General features: G+C 31.2%; 1 protein-coding gene and 1 long non-coding RNA gene across 2 annotated transcripts; both read left to right on the top strand.

Annotated features, from left to right (window-relative positions):
- Positions 1-261: 261 nt before the first annotated feature.
- On the top strand, positions 262-1,294 carry LOC133690318 (uncharacterized). Its single transcript, XR_009841420.1, has 2 exons — positions 262-541; positions 849-1,294. It is a non-coding gene; the product is annotated as an uncharacterized LOC133690318 (long non-coding RNA).
- Positions 1,295-6,240: 4,946 nt separating this feature from the next.
- Positions 6,241-15,501, top strand: LOC133689428 (auxin-responsive protein SAUR72-like). The gene is made up of 2 exons (XM_062109285.1): positions 6,241-6,414; positions 15,058-15,501. Exons 1-2 carry the CDS (start codon positions 6,241-6,243, stop codon positions 15,499-15,501), a joined length of 618 nt encoding a protein of 205 aa, XP_061965269.1.
- The last annotated feature ends 828 nt before the right edge of the window (positions 15,502-16,329 follow it).

The following is a 16,329-nucleotide window of genomic DNA, read 5'->3' as shown; positions in this document are numbered from 1 at the left end:
AAATAATAAAATATTACTTGTTATATTTAAATAAAAAAAATCTAAAAACGTTATTTTTCCAAAGAAGAGATAGTTTTAAGCCAATGCCATGCACTGCACTACCACTACTCCTATGACGATTCCCAGGCGGCAGACAACTGTTGATCAAATGAGGCCACAAAGACCAACCAGATTCTTTTTACTTTTTGAGCAGTGTTCAGGATGTGGTAGCGATTTATCAAATCATGCCACAAACACAGTCCCGAAAAGGGTCTTCAATAATATCTGACCGCAACTTTTCCATTAAAAATGGACCAAGAACAACAACACATACAAAAATTATTACAATGTTGGAACTTTTCCTAGATACCCCATTCCCCATTCTCATAGCACTTGTTCTCTTCATTCTTTACTTTCGCTATGCTGTCGTTCTCTTCTTTCTTATCCTTCTCTTTGCTTTCTGTTCCCATTTCATTCTCATTCTCTTCGATCCCCTTTCTCGTCCATGACTATGGCTATTACTAATCATTCCTCACCTCCTCCATCACCCTCTACCAAAACGGTAATGAAAGATGATAAGAAAGAAGTGGGCTTTTTTGTGAGTTAGCTAATGGGATTTGATTCTTATTCATTTTTCAGTAGAGGATCTGTCTCTCTAAATTGACTAGCTCAATGCATAAATTAGAGGTTTTCTAGTAATGGGTTGAGAATGAATATTATGAGTTGAACGGAATAAAAATGCTACCTTCTTTGTGAATCCAATAATGGGTTTTGATTGTTAAGCATGAGTGAATAATGGTTTTCTCTAAATTGACTGTTTGAATGTGGAAATTTGAGGTTTTTGAGTGATGGGTTTTCTGGATGTGCAGGTGAGGGTAATGATTAAAGGGAAGGTGCAGGGAGTGTTTTATAGGAACTGGACAGTTGGAGTATGCAACCCAATTGGGGTTAAAAGGTTGGGTGAGGAACAGAAGGGATGGTTCTGTGGAGGCTCTATTCTCTGGTAATTCTGATAATGTACAGGAAATGGAGCAGAGGTGCCGCCGTGGCCCACCTGATGCTATGGTTACTGCTTCCAGGTTTTCCCTTCCACTGATGACCCCGGAACTGGATTTCAGCGCAAAGCAACAGTTTGATGAGTCTTAGCGAAAATTGCCTATAGAAGATTTCTGCTTCAGTTTGTATAGTTCCTGCTCAACATAAATTACAGTTTTATATCCTGTTTAGAAATTTACACGACGCAGTTCTGAATTATCAATTGTCTTGTTGAATACACAATGAAATTTCAAGTTTATGATATATTAGTCTTTTAATATTCTGTTTCCATTGGATGCTCCTCTTCTTCTTGTTTTCTTTAATAAACATTTCATAAACCGTCTGAGATGGGGGGAAACGATATGCTTGGTATATCACAGCACTTCAAACCTCAACCAGTGGTATGTTCTTGCTAGTAGATACTTGTTAGCTGTTCGACTGTTTCATTGGTCACACCAAACCAGTTGAAACTACAAGGCTTTGATTGGTCTGTAGATTTTATGTCTTGGAGAGGGTCCAGCTAAGACCAATGAGCATGCAGCTAAACTGGCAATAAGGTCCCTCTCCTCTCAAGAGTCTTGAGTTCGAGCCTCTCCCTTGTAAAAATAAATAAAAAACTATAACGTAGTTGATATTAGATCCCAGAAGGGTCACAAAAGTTTTCAACTCGATTTATAGGATACCTATGTAAATAGCACAATTGAGCACAACAACATAATGACAGATGGAGACTATTATATGCACACATTACCAGGTTACTTAAGGCTGGCACCGTATGAAACGCGGTTTCATGAAATCTCAATTTTTTTTTTATATATTTTCAGATAATTTTAATATATTAACATTAAAAATATTTTTTTAAAAATTTATTTTAATACAATTTAAAAAAAAAACTTTTAAAAACAACCATTATCATATTCCCCCATGCACCCTTTTTAATCTACTCCATCATTCATTCATGATTTCCATATGTTACCCAAGCTTTGTTTATCATATATGTTTGGTTCTTCGCACTGAGAGCATTTGGTTAAAAATATCAACTCCTGGATCTTTCAAGGGAAACATTGGCATTTGATACTTTTCAACTCAATCGATTGCATATCCAGCTATTCTGATGAGCACATCATTTTGGTTTTTACCAATATTATAAACTCCTGGAACTTTACTTCCTTTTGTTTTGAAAACCACAGCTTTATGCTTCAGTTCCTCCCATATCCCATGCCATTGGGCTTCAGCTAATATATATCATTGGGGTAATTCTGGCGAGTATGCTTGCATGCCATTAATTTGTTCTGTCCACATGCATAAGTTTCAACTCAGAAAGCCAGGTTTTCATGTCTTTGTTTGGTGTCACCTTTCATTTTATATTTGAACCTAACTCAATTTCAGGGATCCATTTTACTCTCTTATCACTGGTTTGAGCATGATTGTTTCTATACGGACAGTGCACAAGTATGCTCATCACTTCATAATCTTGGACCTTCATGAAAAACATTTCTGGTTATTCATGCGAAGTGAATTATGTTTCCATTTTCAAGTGAGTTGAAGGAAACATTTCTGGTTATTCATGCGAAGTGAATTATGTTTCCATTTTCAAGTGAGTTGAAGGTGTCACGGTTGTTATCTATGGTGAATATCATAGCCTGAAACTTATTATGCGCTGCCCAACTGTGTAAAAACTTTCAAATGAGTGCGTAAATAAATAAAAAGAGGAAAATGTATCCTGAGCATTTCTCAACATGTCTTAGTAATTGGCCTGTGAGATCTCTATCATCTTTGTACAGATCTCTCTTGGCTGATTGGATGCAAGAAAATGTTTTGAAGCATGTAAACCTTCATCGTCAAAAATGGTTAGCACAGAAGGGGGTTGGTTGATGTTTAAGCTGGCTAATAAGAAATTCACATCATGCCACCAGTTCTGTTGGTCCTCTCATCTATGATGATTTGGGTCCATCATTCGAGGTGCCAGAGGATGTCGAGGAGGTAGATTTTGTGGGTGAAGTGATGCGGATCAAGAACTAAAAGAATTAAGCAGGAAAGAAAAAGTTTGTCTAGAAAGAAATTAAGGATTATCCAGTAAAGAAATAAGCTTTGAAGAAAAAAAATTAAGAATTAAAAAAAAAACCCTAAAAAGAAGAATGGAGATTGAAAAAGTCTTAATTCATCAAAAACTTCCTAACATTTTAAAAAATAGAATATAAATACTAAAATTCTAACTAGAACGAGCAATTAAGCTTATAACCCACTAAATAAAATACTCAACAACCATTAAATTAAAGTCAACAAATAAAATCTAATTAATAAATCTCAACTAAAAATTCAAATAAATTAAACCAAAACATAAGCTAAAACCCAATTTCTCAATGATTTGTATTACCTTTAATCGTCTATTATCAAACGAGTGTGAACAATGTCCCGGGTTCAGTGTCCCTATCAATTCTTCCAAGGTTGGAAGAACTCGACCTTGTCGAGTATATGTCAAGGTAGCTCCGATAACGCTCCCATAGATAAGGATCAAGCCACTGTAATGTCTATATGATAATCCAAATATAGTTTTATATTACAATATAAGCTTGGTTAATAGTGAAAGCGTATATGAGCCTGATTTATTTTTTAAAATCATCATTCATACTTTTGCAAGATCTACGTGAAGTCATGACTTTATTTTCCTTTATGGAACATCTCATTCTGTAATCATTAAATTGTGTTATAAATTCATGGATAAATTTGTTCCATTGCTAAGATTATTCCATTGATCTAAAAGTTTTTCTCTATAAGATCAGGTAGGTGATTCTCCTGTAGTTTTTGTTTTATTTTAGTCCAATTAGTTATGGAAGGTGTGCCTCTCCTCTCTAAATAATTCTCAACATCTCTAAAAAAAATTAGACTTCATCAACGATCATCATCTTAACAAATCTAACTCTCTTATTATCAAACAAGTTGTGCCACTTAAATAACTAATTCATGTCATAAATCCACATATAAAATATCCAAGGGTCATGACTCGCTCATCAAAGTTATCGTGTTTTGAGTAACCTAAATGATAGCTATATTGGTGGAGCTTAGGGTGAATTTTCCTACAATGGTTAATCTTGTGATATTTATTGGTTTTTGAGTGTCTTATTTGAGAACTCTTTTGGGGTTCAATTCTTCTAAACATATTGGTCATTTGGGTTGATAATTTTCCCTGAAATGACCCTAAGAGTATCACTAAGGATCGAGTTGATGATAAGTGTAGACCTAAACTCGAACGTTAGAAAATCATGACACAAATACATGCAACACTAACTTAGAAATGAAATTGAGATTACAAATGGTTCTTGCAAGTGAAATTACAATACAAAAATAAAACTATTTTTTTTTAATGTGGAGATTAATCAAGAGTAAAAAAACAGTAAGAAAACTTTAAGCATGTAATGTTAAACCCTTAAGTATAAATAATTAATCAAATACAATGTCACATGCAAGACTCACAATTATCAAAGATGATAAAATGCAAGATATCAATGATGAAAAAGGTTGATAAACAAAAATTAATAGATAAAAAGGTATAATTTTTTTAAATTTTTTTTAGACAAAAAATAATATTAATAACAACTTTTAATGACAAGTGTAAAAAAACCCAACAAATCAAAAAATAAAGTAATTTATTGACTAAATTGCTTATTGGGAGGATGTTGGAAGCTGCTGGTTCTGACATGGTGCTGACATGAAAATGTGCTGTGATGTGGCAATTCATTGGTGACATGGCAATTCATCGGTGACATGGCAATGTGCTGTTGACGTGTCTCTGACATGACATTATACTGGTGACATGGCGTCCCGATTAATTTTCTTTTGCTGCTTTCACTTTTCATTTTTTTATGTTTATTTTTTCTGAATGTTCTCTTTTTTTTTTGTATTTTGTTTTGTTTTGTTTTGTTTTTTTTCTGATTTTTTATTTTTTTAATAATTCAATATAATATAAAATATAAATTAAACTAAAGAAAGTAAAAACATAAAAATAAAAGCAAAAGCTACGGTGAATTAATATTATAACAATAACTAAAAAGGGTTAGTATGCTTCTCAATACTGTTTAGCTAAACATAAATTACTGTGGATTAAAGCAGTGTAATAACAAAATTATTCTTAGCAAAAAAACTTGCTAGGCATGCAGTTGGGGGTAAAATTATCTTTTTCATGGGATACATTTGCATTGAAAGAATGATTGGAGACAAAATAGTCCGTTTGAGTTTTTTGGGCTACAATATAGATACTGATTTGCTTTTTAGGGAACCAAATTTTGACCTTTGGGTTGGAGGCTTCTTTTATCTTTTCAAAAAAAAAAAAGAACAGTGAAGATACAACCATGCTTCTGAGGGGGGAAATATGCATGTGTTGAGGGGTTTCACTGTCTTTTCTTTTATTGAAACAATTTAAATATGAAAATATCCTTGGGTTTCAACAAAAACAAGGTTTCATATAAGGGTGTTTTCGTCGTTTACATATGATTGCAAGACCTAAGTGCCTTGGATCTGACATGATTTTCAGACCCTTGTCACTTGGGTCTAACATGCTTGCCAGACCCATTCTTTGAGATTTATCTTAGGCAACCCATTCATCTCGTAGCCCCACCTAAACGATTCTAAGTAAATCTTTTGTCTTTTACTTTTGAACTAAAAAAAAGATAAATTTATTGCCTAGAGCAAATAATGAGGTGAAGGAAGTTTCAGGACATTGTTTTTTTTCCCTTATTTTTTTTTGCTCCACAATATAGACATTGAGTTTTTTTCAAGATAAATATTATATATACCATTGATAATTTTATATCTAAATTATTTTTATATCAATCTTACATTAAGCTGTGTATTTGAGATTTTCTATCGTTTTACTAAACCTAGTTGTGGATTTGATATGGTTACCGATCTAGATACGTGAGTCTAGTATGAATATCAAACTTACATGCTTGGTTCTGGAATGATTGCAAGGCTCAGGCATGAGGGTTTAGTATAGTAATAAATCTAATATAGTTACTAAACTCAAAATACCTCTATGGTTACCTAAGTCTACAATAATGTGGATACGATACTTCTAACTACTATTATAATAACTATTTATATTATTTATTAATCAGCTTGCAGCAACACGTGGGCCATTTGTCTAGTTACAAATAAAGAAATATAGATTTGCAATCCCATGTGGAGCTGCCGTGATTGACTTCTATGAGGGACTCCTGTGACTGGAGCATGACGTTGATCCAACGTGTGATTTGGCTGGTCTGGCTGCCAAGGCTAGTTGGACTACTGAGTTGGAGTTGCCGTGGTCTGAAGTTGGTAGTCGAGTTTGAGACTTTTGTCTTCCGTGTGGTTGATGACAGTGGTTGGCTGGTCGGGGCAGAGGCTGTGGTGGCGTGGGCTGTGGTGTTCGGATTGGGTAGTGGACTGATCTGCTGTGACTGATGGGTGAGTAGTGGTGGCTGGTGGATGTGGACTGGGCTAGGAATTTGTTGGGGGAAAATATATTTAAGGGCATGTTTGGCTGAGTGTATTTTTTTTTTCCAGATCTGCTGCTGCCATCCCGGGAAAGAAAAGAACAAGTCTTTGCAAGCATGACTAGTTTTCTTTTGTTTTTGTTTTTTTGCAAGCATGACTACTTTTCTTTGCAATCATGCTATTTAGAAAAGCAAAATTAATAATAAGGTTTTTTTTAATAGTGTAATATGACCTTTTAATTTATGTGCTTTCCAATGATAATTTTTTTTTTAAAAACTAATTATATTTTAATATATTTAATACACAGCTATTTTAACAATGTAATATGACTTAATTGATTTGATATGTCTAAAAATAATCAAGATAATCTAATATTAAAAAATAAAATTATAAAAAAATAAAATTTAATTAAAAAAAGACCTAATCAACTTAGGTGAACTAATTAAACCCATGACATAGATCATGAAACCAAAATAATCTTATAAAAATAATAAATAAATAAATATATTTAAAAGAAATCAAAAGAAAAAAACTAATTATAAAAAAAATACTATTGTAATGAATAATATTTTGATATTTTTGCAAGATATTTAGGAATAGTATTTTGGAAGGGAAATGGTAAAATAGTATTTCGTTAGCACTACCTATATAACATATAAAATAAACACTGGAAAGCCAATATATATATATATATATATATATATATATATATATATATATATGTATAATTTTCGCTTTCCATTTCGATATGCTCTTACCAGCGCACACTGTTTGCCGACACATGATAAAGTTTTGTCTAGGTTCCTACATTATTTCAAACCATGATATACTACCCACTTTTCCCTGTTCGCTTGTCAACTATATGGACCGGAGAAAAGTGCGAAACTGATTAAGCAAGAAGAGCTTCCAGGTTGTTTCACTAACAGTTTTGTGCTTCAGGAATCTGGAACAATATTTATAGTACTTGATGGTTATCAAATGCTGAAGAGAATTAGACCATTAGTTATACAAGCCAAATTAGATACCGATCGAGAGCTGCAGATGATGGAAAATGTATCAAAATCAATGGATCTAATGTAATGGGAAACAAAAACATTTTAAAACATTTCAGTAGTAATCGATGGAAAATATTATGCAACAGAACTTTTTAAATGATTATTGTTTAAGAGGGCTTTGACGTCGGAACCTAGCTTTATGCTAAATATTGTGATCCTAATCTAACCCTCATCACCTTAATTATGGTTTGATTTGGACAGTAATTGGAATTATAGTGTTCATTAGCTTGTAAATAAATTAAAATAATATTTTTTATTTTTAAAAATTTATTTTTTTAAAAATAAAAATGCCTTTTGAAATGTATCAATTGAATTAATGACAAGCGACCACTTTCTTATTAATTTCATAGTCAAGCAAGATACACAGCACATTAAAATCAAGTTGATTAGCATGCGTGTGATTTTCCATATCCGTACCATGCTAGCTCATTTTGTTGCCGGAGTCGAAGCAATGCAGTACAATCTTGAAGGTACGTGTTCCCGGCAAACAGAGACGTTTAAATTTTAAAATAATGCGCAAATTGAATATTGTAATGGGTAGCTAAGATATCTTGCCAGCTTAGAAACAAGATCAGATTCTAAAACACATTAAATCAAATTCATGAGTGACACTTGTTCAGTGTAAAAGCATTTCTCATGAACCAGAAAAATCATACCTGCATTTTCTAGTTCATCTTCCAAAACTGTTTGTTTTCTCCTCAAATATAGCTTTAGTTTTCATTATTTTACCTTTTAACAAGCTTTCCTAGAAGAAGAGACACTATCGAAACCATTCTAGCTTGAATACAGCAAACAATTTTGTGGTTTTTTATGTAAACTTAATTTTCGTTTTGCTGGGGCTGCTAAACTAAGGATCAAGAAGAAGGTATATATTATTACTAGAAGGAAGGTAAAAGCAGGTCCTTGCACAGAATACTGGTTCTTACAGGCATTCTACCTGCAAGAGAAATATAGGGCAAGCCTGTCAAGACGAGTGATTTTATCCTTTTGTATGGTTAAGGAGTAGCAAGTCTTTGTCAATACTACACCTTGAATGTTAAATATCAAGGAAGCATCTAAATGTTGACATAAAGCAACCTAGACCGAACCCAGCACCAGCATGCTTCCATCACCCCCACCCTGAAATAAGACATATCCTCAGTAATCAAACGACAACCTAGATTGTCTTCTTTTTCAATCATTAGTGACTCCTCAAGTCTCATCCATTAGAATTATTTGTGATTATCCGAATTTTTTTTTGAAAAATGACACAGTTAGAATAAATTTTTAAGAGAACGATATTGTTTGAAATAGTTTTGGGGAAATAACATAATTTAACACACTCGCTTTTCAAAATCATTTTTTTTAAGACAACCGCTATTTATAAACACGTTTCTAATATAAATCGCGATTTAGAATCATGATTTTAATATAAATCAAGATTTAGAATCACAAGTTTAATAAAAACCACGATATTGAATAGTAGTTACATAATACAATTGTTTTTCAGAATCATGTTTTTTAAGACAATCTCTATTTAGAATCACGTTTCTAATATAAATCATGATTCAGAATCATGATTTTAATATAAACTGCAATTTAGAATCACAAATTTAATAAAAACCACGATCTTGAATGGCAGTTGCATAATACAATTGCGATTTTGAATCGCGGTTATGATGGGTATACAATCCCCCCTTTGTTTTTAATTGTCGTCGCTCCTTCAGAAAAAAAACTCTAAAAATAAAAAACTCCAGAACAAAACCAGCTTCCAATCGCCCAAAACAACCTCCAATCCTCCACTAAAACACCAAAATCATCTTTTCTTTGTCCCAACAAGTCTTTTAACTATTTTTTTATAGTTGCAAACCACTGGCTATTGATAGCCTCCCCACCGCTACAACCGGTGGAATAGCCACTTAGACATAAAAAAATTAAGGTAAAACAGTTGCATTGTCTCTTAGTTTTATGGGTTACATTATTGAATTGATAAATTTTGAGTTTTGATTTATGACTATTTGTGTTGTCTTTGATAATTAGGTATTTTGTTGATCTTGAGATAATGTTAGGTTTAGAGTGTTGTAATTATGTATTTTTAATATAATTGATGTTATTTATGGAATCAATTAGGTTTGAATTAGAGAAATTATGGTTTAAATTTATTATTGGGTTACTTGCCAAATTTAATAATATTTTTTAAATTGAGATAATTTTTTTTAATTGATGTAAGGAGATAGACTTTTAATCAACTGGTGTTATTAATAAAGTTATGGTCAAAATCATAGCAACTAGAGTCTGCATTGAATTTTGATAAAAATCATCATAATTGAGGATTTTGTTCAATTAAGATCATTTAGTTTTTAATTGATGCAATTAGATATATTTTTATTTATATTATTAAGGTCAAGTAATATCAATTAGGGTTTGCATTGAATTATGAGATAAAGTTTTTTGATGAAATGTGTATTCTTATTTTACAGAATATATCTTCAAACTTTTTTTATGTTGGTCATTATTGTTGATGTTGGTAAATGATGAAAAATAATTGCATTATTGATGTTTCAATAGGTTGTTTGGAATCCTTATTTTGAAGATGACACATTAGTTGCTTCTGTTATATGTACATTGGCCATAGATTTATGGACAACAATTGCCCCCCTCAAATTTTTTATCTTGTTGAGATGCATTGCTCAAATCGTGTAATGCAACAATTTATATTTAAGCAACACATCTTGTCTGACATAAATACGAGCGATCAATTGCATTTCATTAGTTGTTCAGGTAGATATGTTGATTATAATTGGATGATCCACCATCTCTAGTATATATTGAAATGGGATGCATAAAGAAATTTTATTTTTAGAGAGGTGTATGCTTAATTTTTAAGGAGGAATACATGAACTGGTATCTGAGTATAACATGTCGAACCATTAGACAAAACCCTGTGCAGGTTTCTTTATGCAAGGAGATGGAGTATGAGATATGCCAGATTCAAAATATTATAACTATTTGTTACTTTTTATAGGCTTAGACAAAACCATTGCATTTTTTATGAATTAATAATTTCTATTTACTTAATATTAAGTTGGAAAGTTTTTACGTGATTGTCAACGTGCTACAACTGATCTCGATGATGATAGACTTGCTCGTTATTATATATGCATCTTTTTAGCTCGAGACATGTCGTACTATATTTGACCTGTTAAGAGAGACAATGAGCCTAAATGAAGTTGTCTATGAGGATAAGACCACATAGACAAGTGGAAGTCGTGCTATTCATGAAGTTATCCCCTCTACTCGTCATCGCAGAAGACATAAATGGATTTAAATGTATTATTATGTTGTGTTATTTTTTTAGTTATAATTTATTTTTATTATTAATACTTTTGTAATATTGTTTAGCTAATTATCATGTTGGTTTTAATGTTGTCTTACATATTATGCATTTTCATACTTATTTTAGATAAGCATGATTTAAAATCATTAATTAACATGTGAACATGTCATAAATAGGTTGTTTAAATTTTCAAATCATCCATTTACAAGTTAAAAAATGCACATTGTTATGTTTTATTATTGTCATTATCAATTATCTTTATAATTAATAAATAAAAACAATGTTTAAAAATAACACGTATTAATTTAGAATTATAATTAATAAATAAAAATGATGTTAAAATATCACACCCTTAATTATAGGTTTGAGGTTTGGTAATTTATGGTTTTGGTTGGGTTTTGGTTGTGGTGTTTTAGGTTTTGATAACACAACCACTATCCAAATTAGAGTCTGTGTATTGAAGAACTACTATTGTCATTAGCAATTATTTAATACAGACACAAATGTAACCTTTTGCTTTATTAATAAAACTGCAATTCTTATTAGCGGTTGAAAGAAAATGTGTTATTCCTCTAATACTTTTCTTTTTTTATCTTGTGCTATATCATGAAATCTTTTATCAAACTGTGTTAGTTTGGTAAAAAGACCTTGATTATCGTTACCCAATATTGTTCCTAACCATATGTTCCCTTATGGATATATATGAAATGTGTAAGTTAAATTTTTTAGATACATATATTAGACTAGTGAGCAATGATATTTAATTTATCATAACAAGACATGCTAAACATAAATTTTTTTTCAAGGAAAGCTTGGAGTTTAAACAAATTTAAATCTATAAGCATGAAAAAGCATAACTAATGGCAAACATGCTTTCAACACAAAAATAATAATAGAATACTAGTATACATACTAAGCATATATTCAAATTTGCAATTAATATAAAGTAAAAAACCTAGCATGTATATTAATAATAGAATTAACAATGCTTAAATTAAAACAAGAAGTGTATTGGCTTGTTGAAGCACTTTAAAGTAATGAATATTTTGTTATTGTCAATGATGAATCCTTTATCCTTAAAGTTTTATTACTCTTTATTTGTGCAAACTAGGATGTTTGCAATATATTTATCAAGATTCCAACATCATCACCTTGGTTTAGATGCACTTCTAAAAAAGGTTTTTGAACAAAAAATTTATGTAACTCAAATATCTCTCAATAAGATGAACTTAAGCTCTAGATTTTGGAGGAAAATCAAGACATAAAAAGGAGAATAAAAAACACTATAAATGAGGTGAGGAATAATGTTTAATATCTGAAAAATTCAAGATAAAAACTCTTCATTCGCTGTCATTTTTATAGTGAATTTTGAAAGTTAAAAGGTTATAGAATTAATAAGAATTAATTCCTATCATTACCAACATTTAATTAGTCACCATAAATCAAGAATTAAATATAGAAAAACTAATGGATCTTTGAGTAGAAAAATCAAGAATTTTTTTAGATTAATTTCTCATTCATCTATTATTTATTTAATAAAAACAAATTTCCAACAAAATATTATTTTATCAGTGAATTTTATATAATTATTAATGTAATATACACACACCCTACTATAACAATACCAAATAAGGCACATTTCTATGCATTGGACTACTTTCAAGATATTAAATACATCATGCTAGCCGACACTATAGAAACTATCCCAACTAAAGTAATTCTCAAAGTAAATGCTTATGAACTAATTGCTATCGACTCCCTGTAATTGAACACGAAGTTGACAAAGGAATATCACAAAGCCTAAAAAATTCTATTTCACATATATAAGATCGATTGAACGTAACGTAACGTAATGTAATAATCTAATGTTCAATTTAGTCAGCTTCTCATCCATTTATCAATTGCCAGATATATGAGGGCATAAATTAAAAAGAAAGCTAAATGACATGGAGATTTCACTGTAGCTCTAGAGACATATTATTGTGGATTGAGATAATAAAATTACCTTTTAATGGCTTAAATTTACGCCTTTGATTTAGGGGTATTTAGATTTTTTCATCTGCTTAGTAGTTATTCGAAAATTGTTAGGAGTTGTATGCGTCTTTTCTAATTTTTTAACACAGCAAACCTACTCTTTTACCCCTAAAGTCAAAAAAATATAGAACTGATGATCAAGGGTTTTTTTGGCTTTTCACAATATTTATAACAATAAAAATACTTCTTTGCCCCCAAAATAAAAAAAGGATAGGTTGCTGGACAAGGGTATTTCAGATTTTTCCAATTTTTATGTACAATAAAATAACATTTTTAGCCTAAAAAAGACAAAAAATAAGCTTTGCTTTTGGGTATTTTGGTATTTTTACATGGATATTTTGTGTAATTAAGAGGATCATAGGAGTGTTTTAGTATTTTTCATAATTTATTTTTTATTTTTTAATCAAAAAGCTCCTAACGCGTGTTCCACATGCCCTAGTAAGTGGCTGGCACCCGTGCCATTAAGGAGGGGCATATGACGCTTCCTGGTGGTCAAATCTAGTCATCCGTCATCTAACTAAATGCGCAGTTGTGCCCTTTTCGACATGGTGTGGCGTATCTAGATAAATAATAGTTGGATTGCTGCTCGTGATTGATTATTTATATTTTTTTCTTTCTTTTCTCTCTGCTTACAACTAAAGTACACAATTGTCCTCTTTGTTTGTTGTTTATTAAATCAAACATGTTTGTCATACCCAAGTAAGTGGAGTCTTGCATGATTGCTAGACCCAAATACCTTGGGTTTATCATGATTGCGAGACCCAAGACTTTTAGGTTTGATATGGTTGTTTATATGTGCAGCCTTGCATTGTTTTGTTTTAATTATTGCTCTATAAATTTTATGTGTTATGTGCAACCTTGTATTATTTTTTCATAATTATTGTTCAATAAATTTTATGTGTATGTTGGTATCTATTACAAATTGTATGTGTTTTGCTATTACAAATTTATTTTGATAGAGGAGTTTATTAAACATGACCAGGTAAATTACCCGTGTTGCAATGTTAGATATCTTGATCTTTTTTTTTATTGGTTTTTTCAATTTTATTTTTGTTTATTGTTGATGATTTTTTTTCATTACTTTGCACAATGGTTATTGAGTTGTTTAATTAGATGCATGAATAAGTTTTTCAATTTACATGTAGGAGTTTTTGTGATATGTGTGTGTGTGTGTGTGTGGATTTTGATGGAGAAAACTATTTGGCCAATGCTTGTCCAAGAAAGTTTAAAGGTTTTAGGTGCTTTTAGGTTGCTTTCTCTTGGGAGAAAAATTCACCTTCTAAGACAAGTGTTTAAGGTATGTACCATACTCATTTTATATATTGGGTCCAAATACATAAATGAATACATAAAATATTTTTGCAGACACTTAACTAAGTTATTCAAGTTCTTGCAATAACAAGAAGTTGATAAGTATTTGTTACTCTTTACTTACTAACAGTTGTTGAGACTTTACTTTTCATTTAAAACTTAGGTTTCCATACTCTTTTTGCTCATCATGCCACCTTTTGTTTTAAGTTGCTCAAACAATACTAGATGAATGTTCATTTACATTTTACAATTTGATTCTTATATGAAATTTCAAACAATTTAAACAAGTTTTTTACATGCTACTTAACTGTTGTTTGAAAGCCAAATATATATCTTTTAATGCTACGTCCCAACTTTTGATTGCATGCTTAGAAAGTTTTTTTTTTTTTTTTATTGTCACACAATTAAAAGCAGCGCGTGGACAATCTTTGTTATAATTAGTGTGCTCTCACGAAAGTAAATTGTCTACTTCTAGGTTACAAGGTTATGCCCGTTTTGATTTGAGATTACACCTGTTTGTTAAAATTTAAATTTTGTATTTTAAATTAATTTTTTTAATATTTTTTTTAACAATTTGATGTGTGTAGCTCTACCTACCCTAAAACACCATGAAAAAAGATGCGATGCTAAGAAAACTACAGTATAAACCGTGTTTCAAGACCCCACTAGTTACAGAGAGCTTGGGAACAATCAAATGCTGCATTAATTTAAATGTTAAAGGATTGAGTACATATGGTCCCGTTCTGTCCTTCAGAAAATTCAGCTAAGCTTCCAATGCCCTTGCCCTAGACCACCTAGCTAGTATATATTTCCTCCTAGCTAGCCTAGATTCTCCATATTTAAGAAAATTGAGAGAACAAAAAATATCGGTTCTACGCCAAGTCTCCACCACTCTTTGAGAAATCCATAACCATGAAAAACATGGAAGAAAGCCTTAAAAGAGCAATGATGCTGAAGCTTTTCATAAAAAAGCTGAAGCGGGTTCTCTTACTCTCAGCTTCTAGAGGAGCCAATGTGTGTGAAACCGGGTTTGATGAAGTGATGGAAGCTGCAAAAATAGTTCCAGTTGATGTAAAGAAGGGACATTTTGCAGTAACTGCGATCAAGGGTGAAGAACCAAAAAGGTTTGTTGTGAAGTTGGATTGCCTCGCTAATCCAGATTTCTTGAGCTTACTGGAGCAGGCTAAAGAGGAATATGGATTTCAACAGGAGGGAGTTCTTGCAGTCCCTTGTCGACCAGAAGAATTACAGATGATTCTAGAAAAAAGGAGAAGGAGAAGGGCAAGCACCGAATGGTAGAGTATGTGTTGCTTGTAATGCTACCACCAAATTAATTTGCTCTTGAGGAAGAAATTATGTGACTTTAATTTTCAGTTTAAGATTCTCCAACACAGTTGTTCTTGCTTTCTTAGACTAGAGACAACACTGTTGATTCATTTAACTGTAAATTCGTTTATTATGTTAGAATGTTGTTCTCCTTGATCTGCCTTCTACGTAAACATATAAACCCATATGAATCATCATGTACAAAAGAAATCAACTCACAAATTTGTTCATAAAATATGAATTTTAAGATTTCTTAATTAGTCTTAAAACAATTTATTATTTGTCCTTTAGTGTTTACAATGTGATTGCCACATATTATTTCTCGGATCTACAAAATCTCTTATTCTATATATCACAAATAATAATAAACAACTAGCATATTTGAACGTTGTGTGGATTTGTGGAAAAAATAAAATAAAATTATATGGAGAAAAACGGTTACAATCCATAATATTTTCAAAGTTAAATCTTTAACCAGATTAATATTTAAAAAATAAAATGAACAAAGAAAATTTTGAGAAAAATCATAAAAAAAAACGAAAGGAAAAAAAACCATGCAGGGAAACACTGTAGCAATTTATAGTGTTTCATGAGGAAATCTACCTTTGTAATTCTCAACCAGTTCAATATTAAAAATAATAAAATCGATAAAGACAATTTTGAAAAAAATCATAACAAAAAAAATCATGTGAGGGAACACTGTAGTAATCCGCAGTGTTTTAAAGAAAAAAATCACAAAGCTAAATTCTCAACTAGCTCAATATGAAAAAAAAAATAAAATCAACAAAGATAATTCTGGAA

The sequence above is a fragment of the Populus nigra genome, chromosome 3 (genome assembly GCF_951802175.1).
Source record: "Populus nigra chromosome 3, ddPopNigr1.1, whole genome shotgun sequence".
In the NCBI taxonomy this organism is placed as follows: Eukaryota; Viridiplantae; Streptophyta; class Magnoliopsida; order Malpighiales; family Salicaceae; genus Populus; species Populus nigra.
Note: the sequence above shows the minus strand (reverse complement) of the source record. Positions and strands in the feature narration are given on the sequence as shown.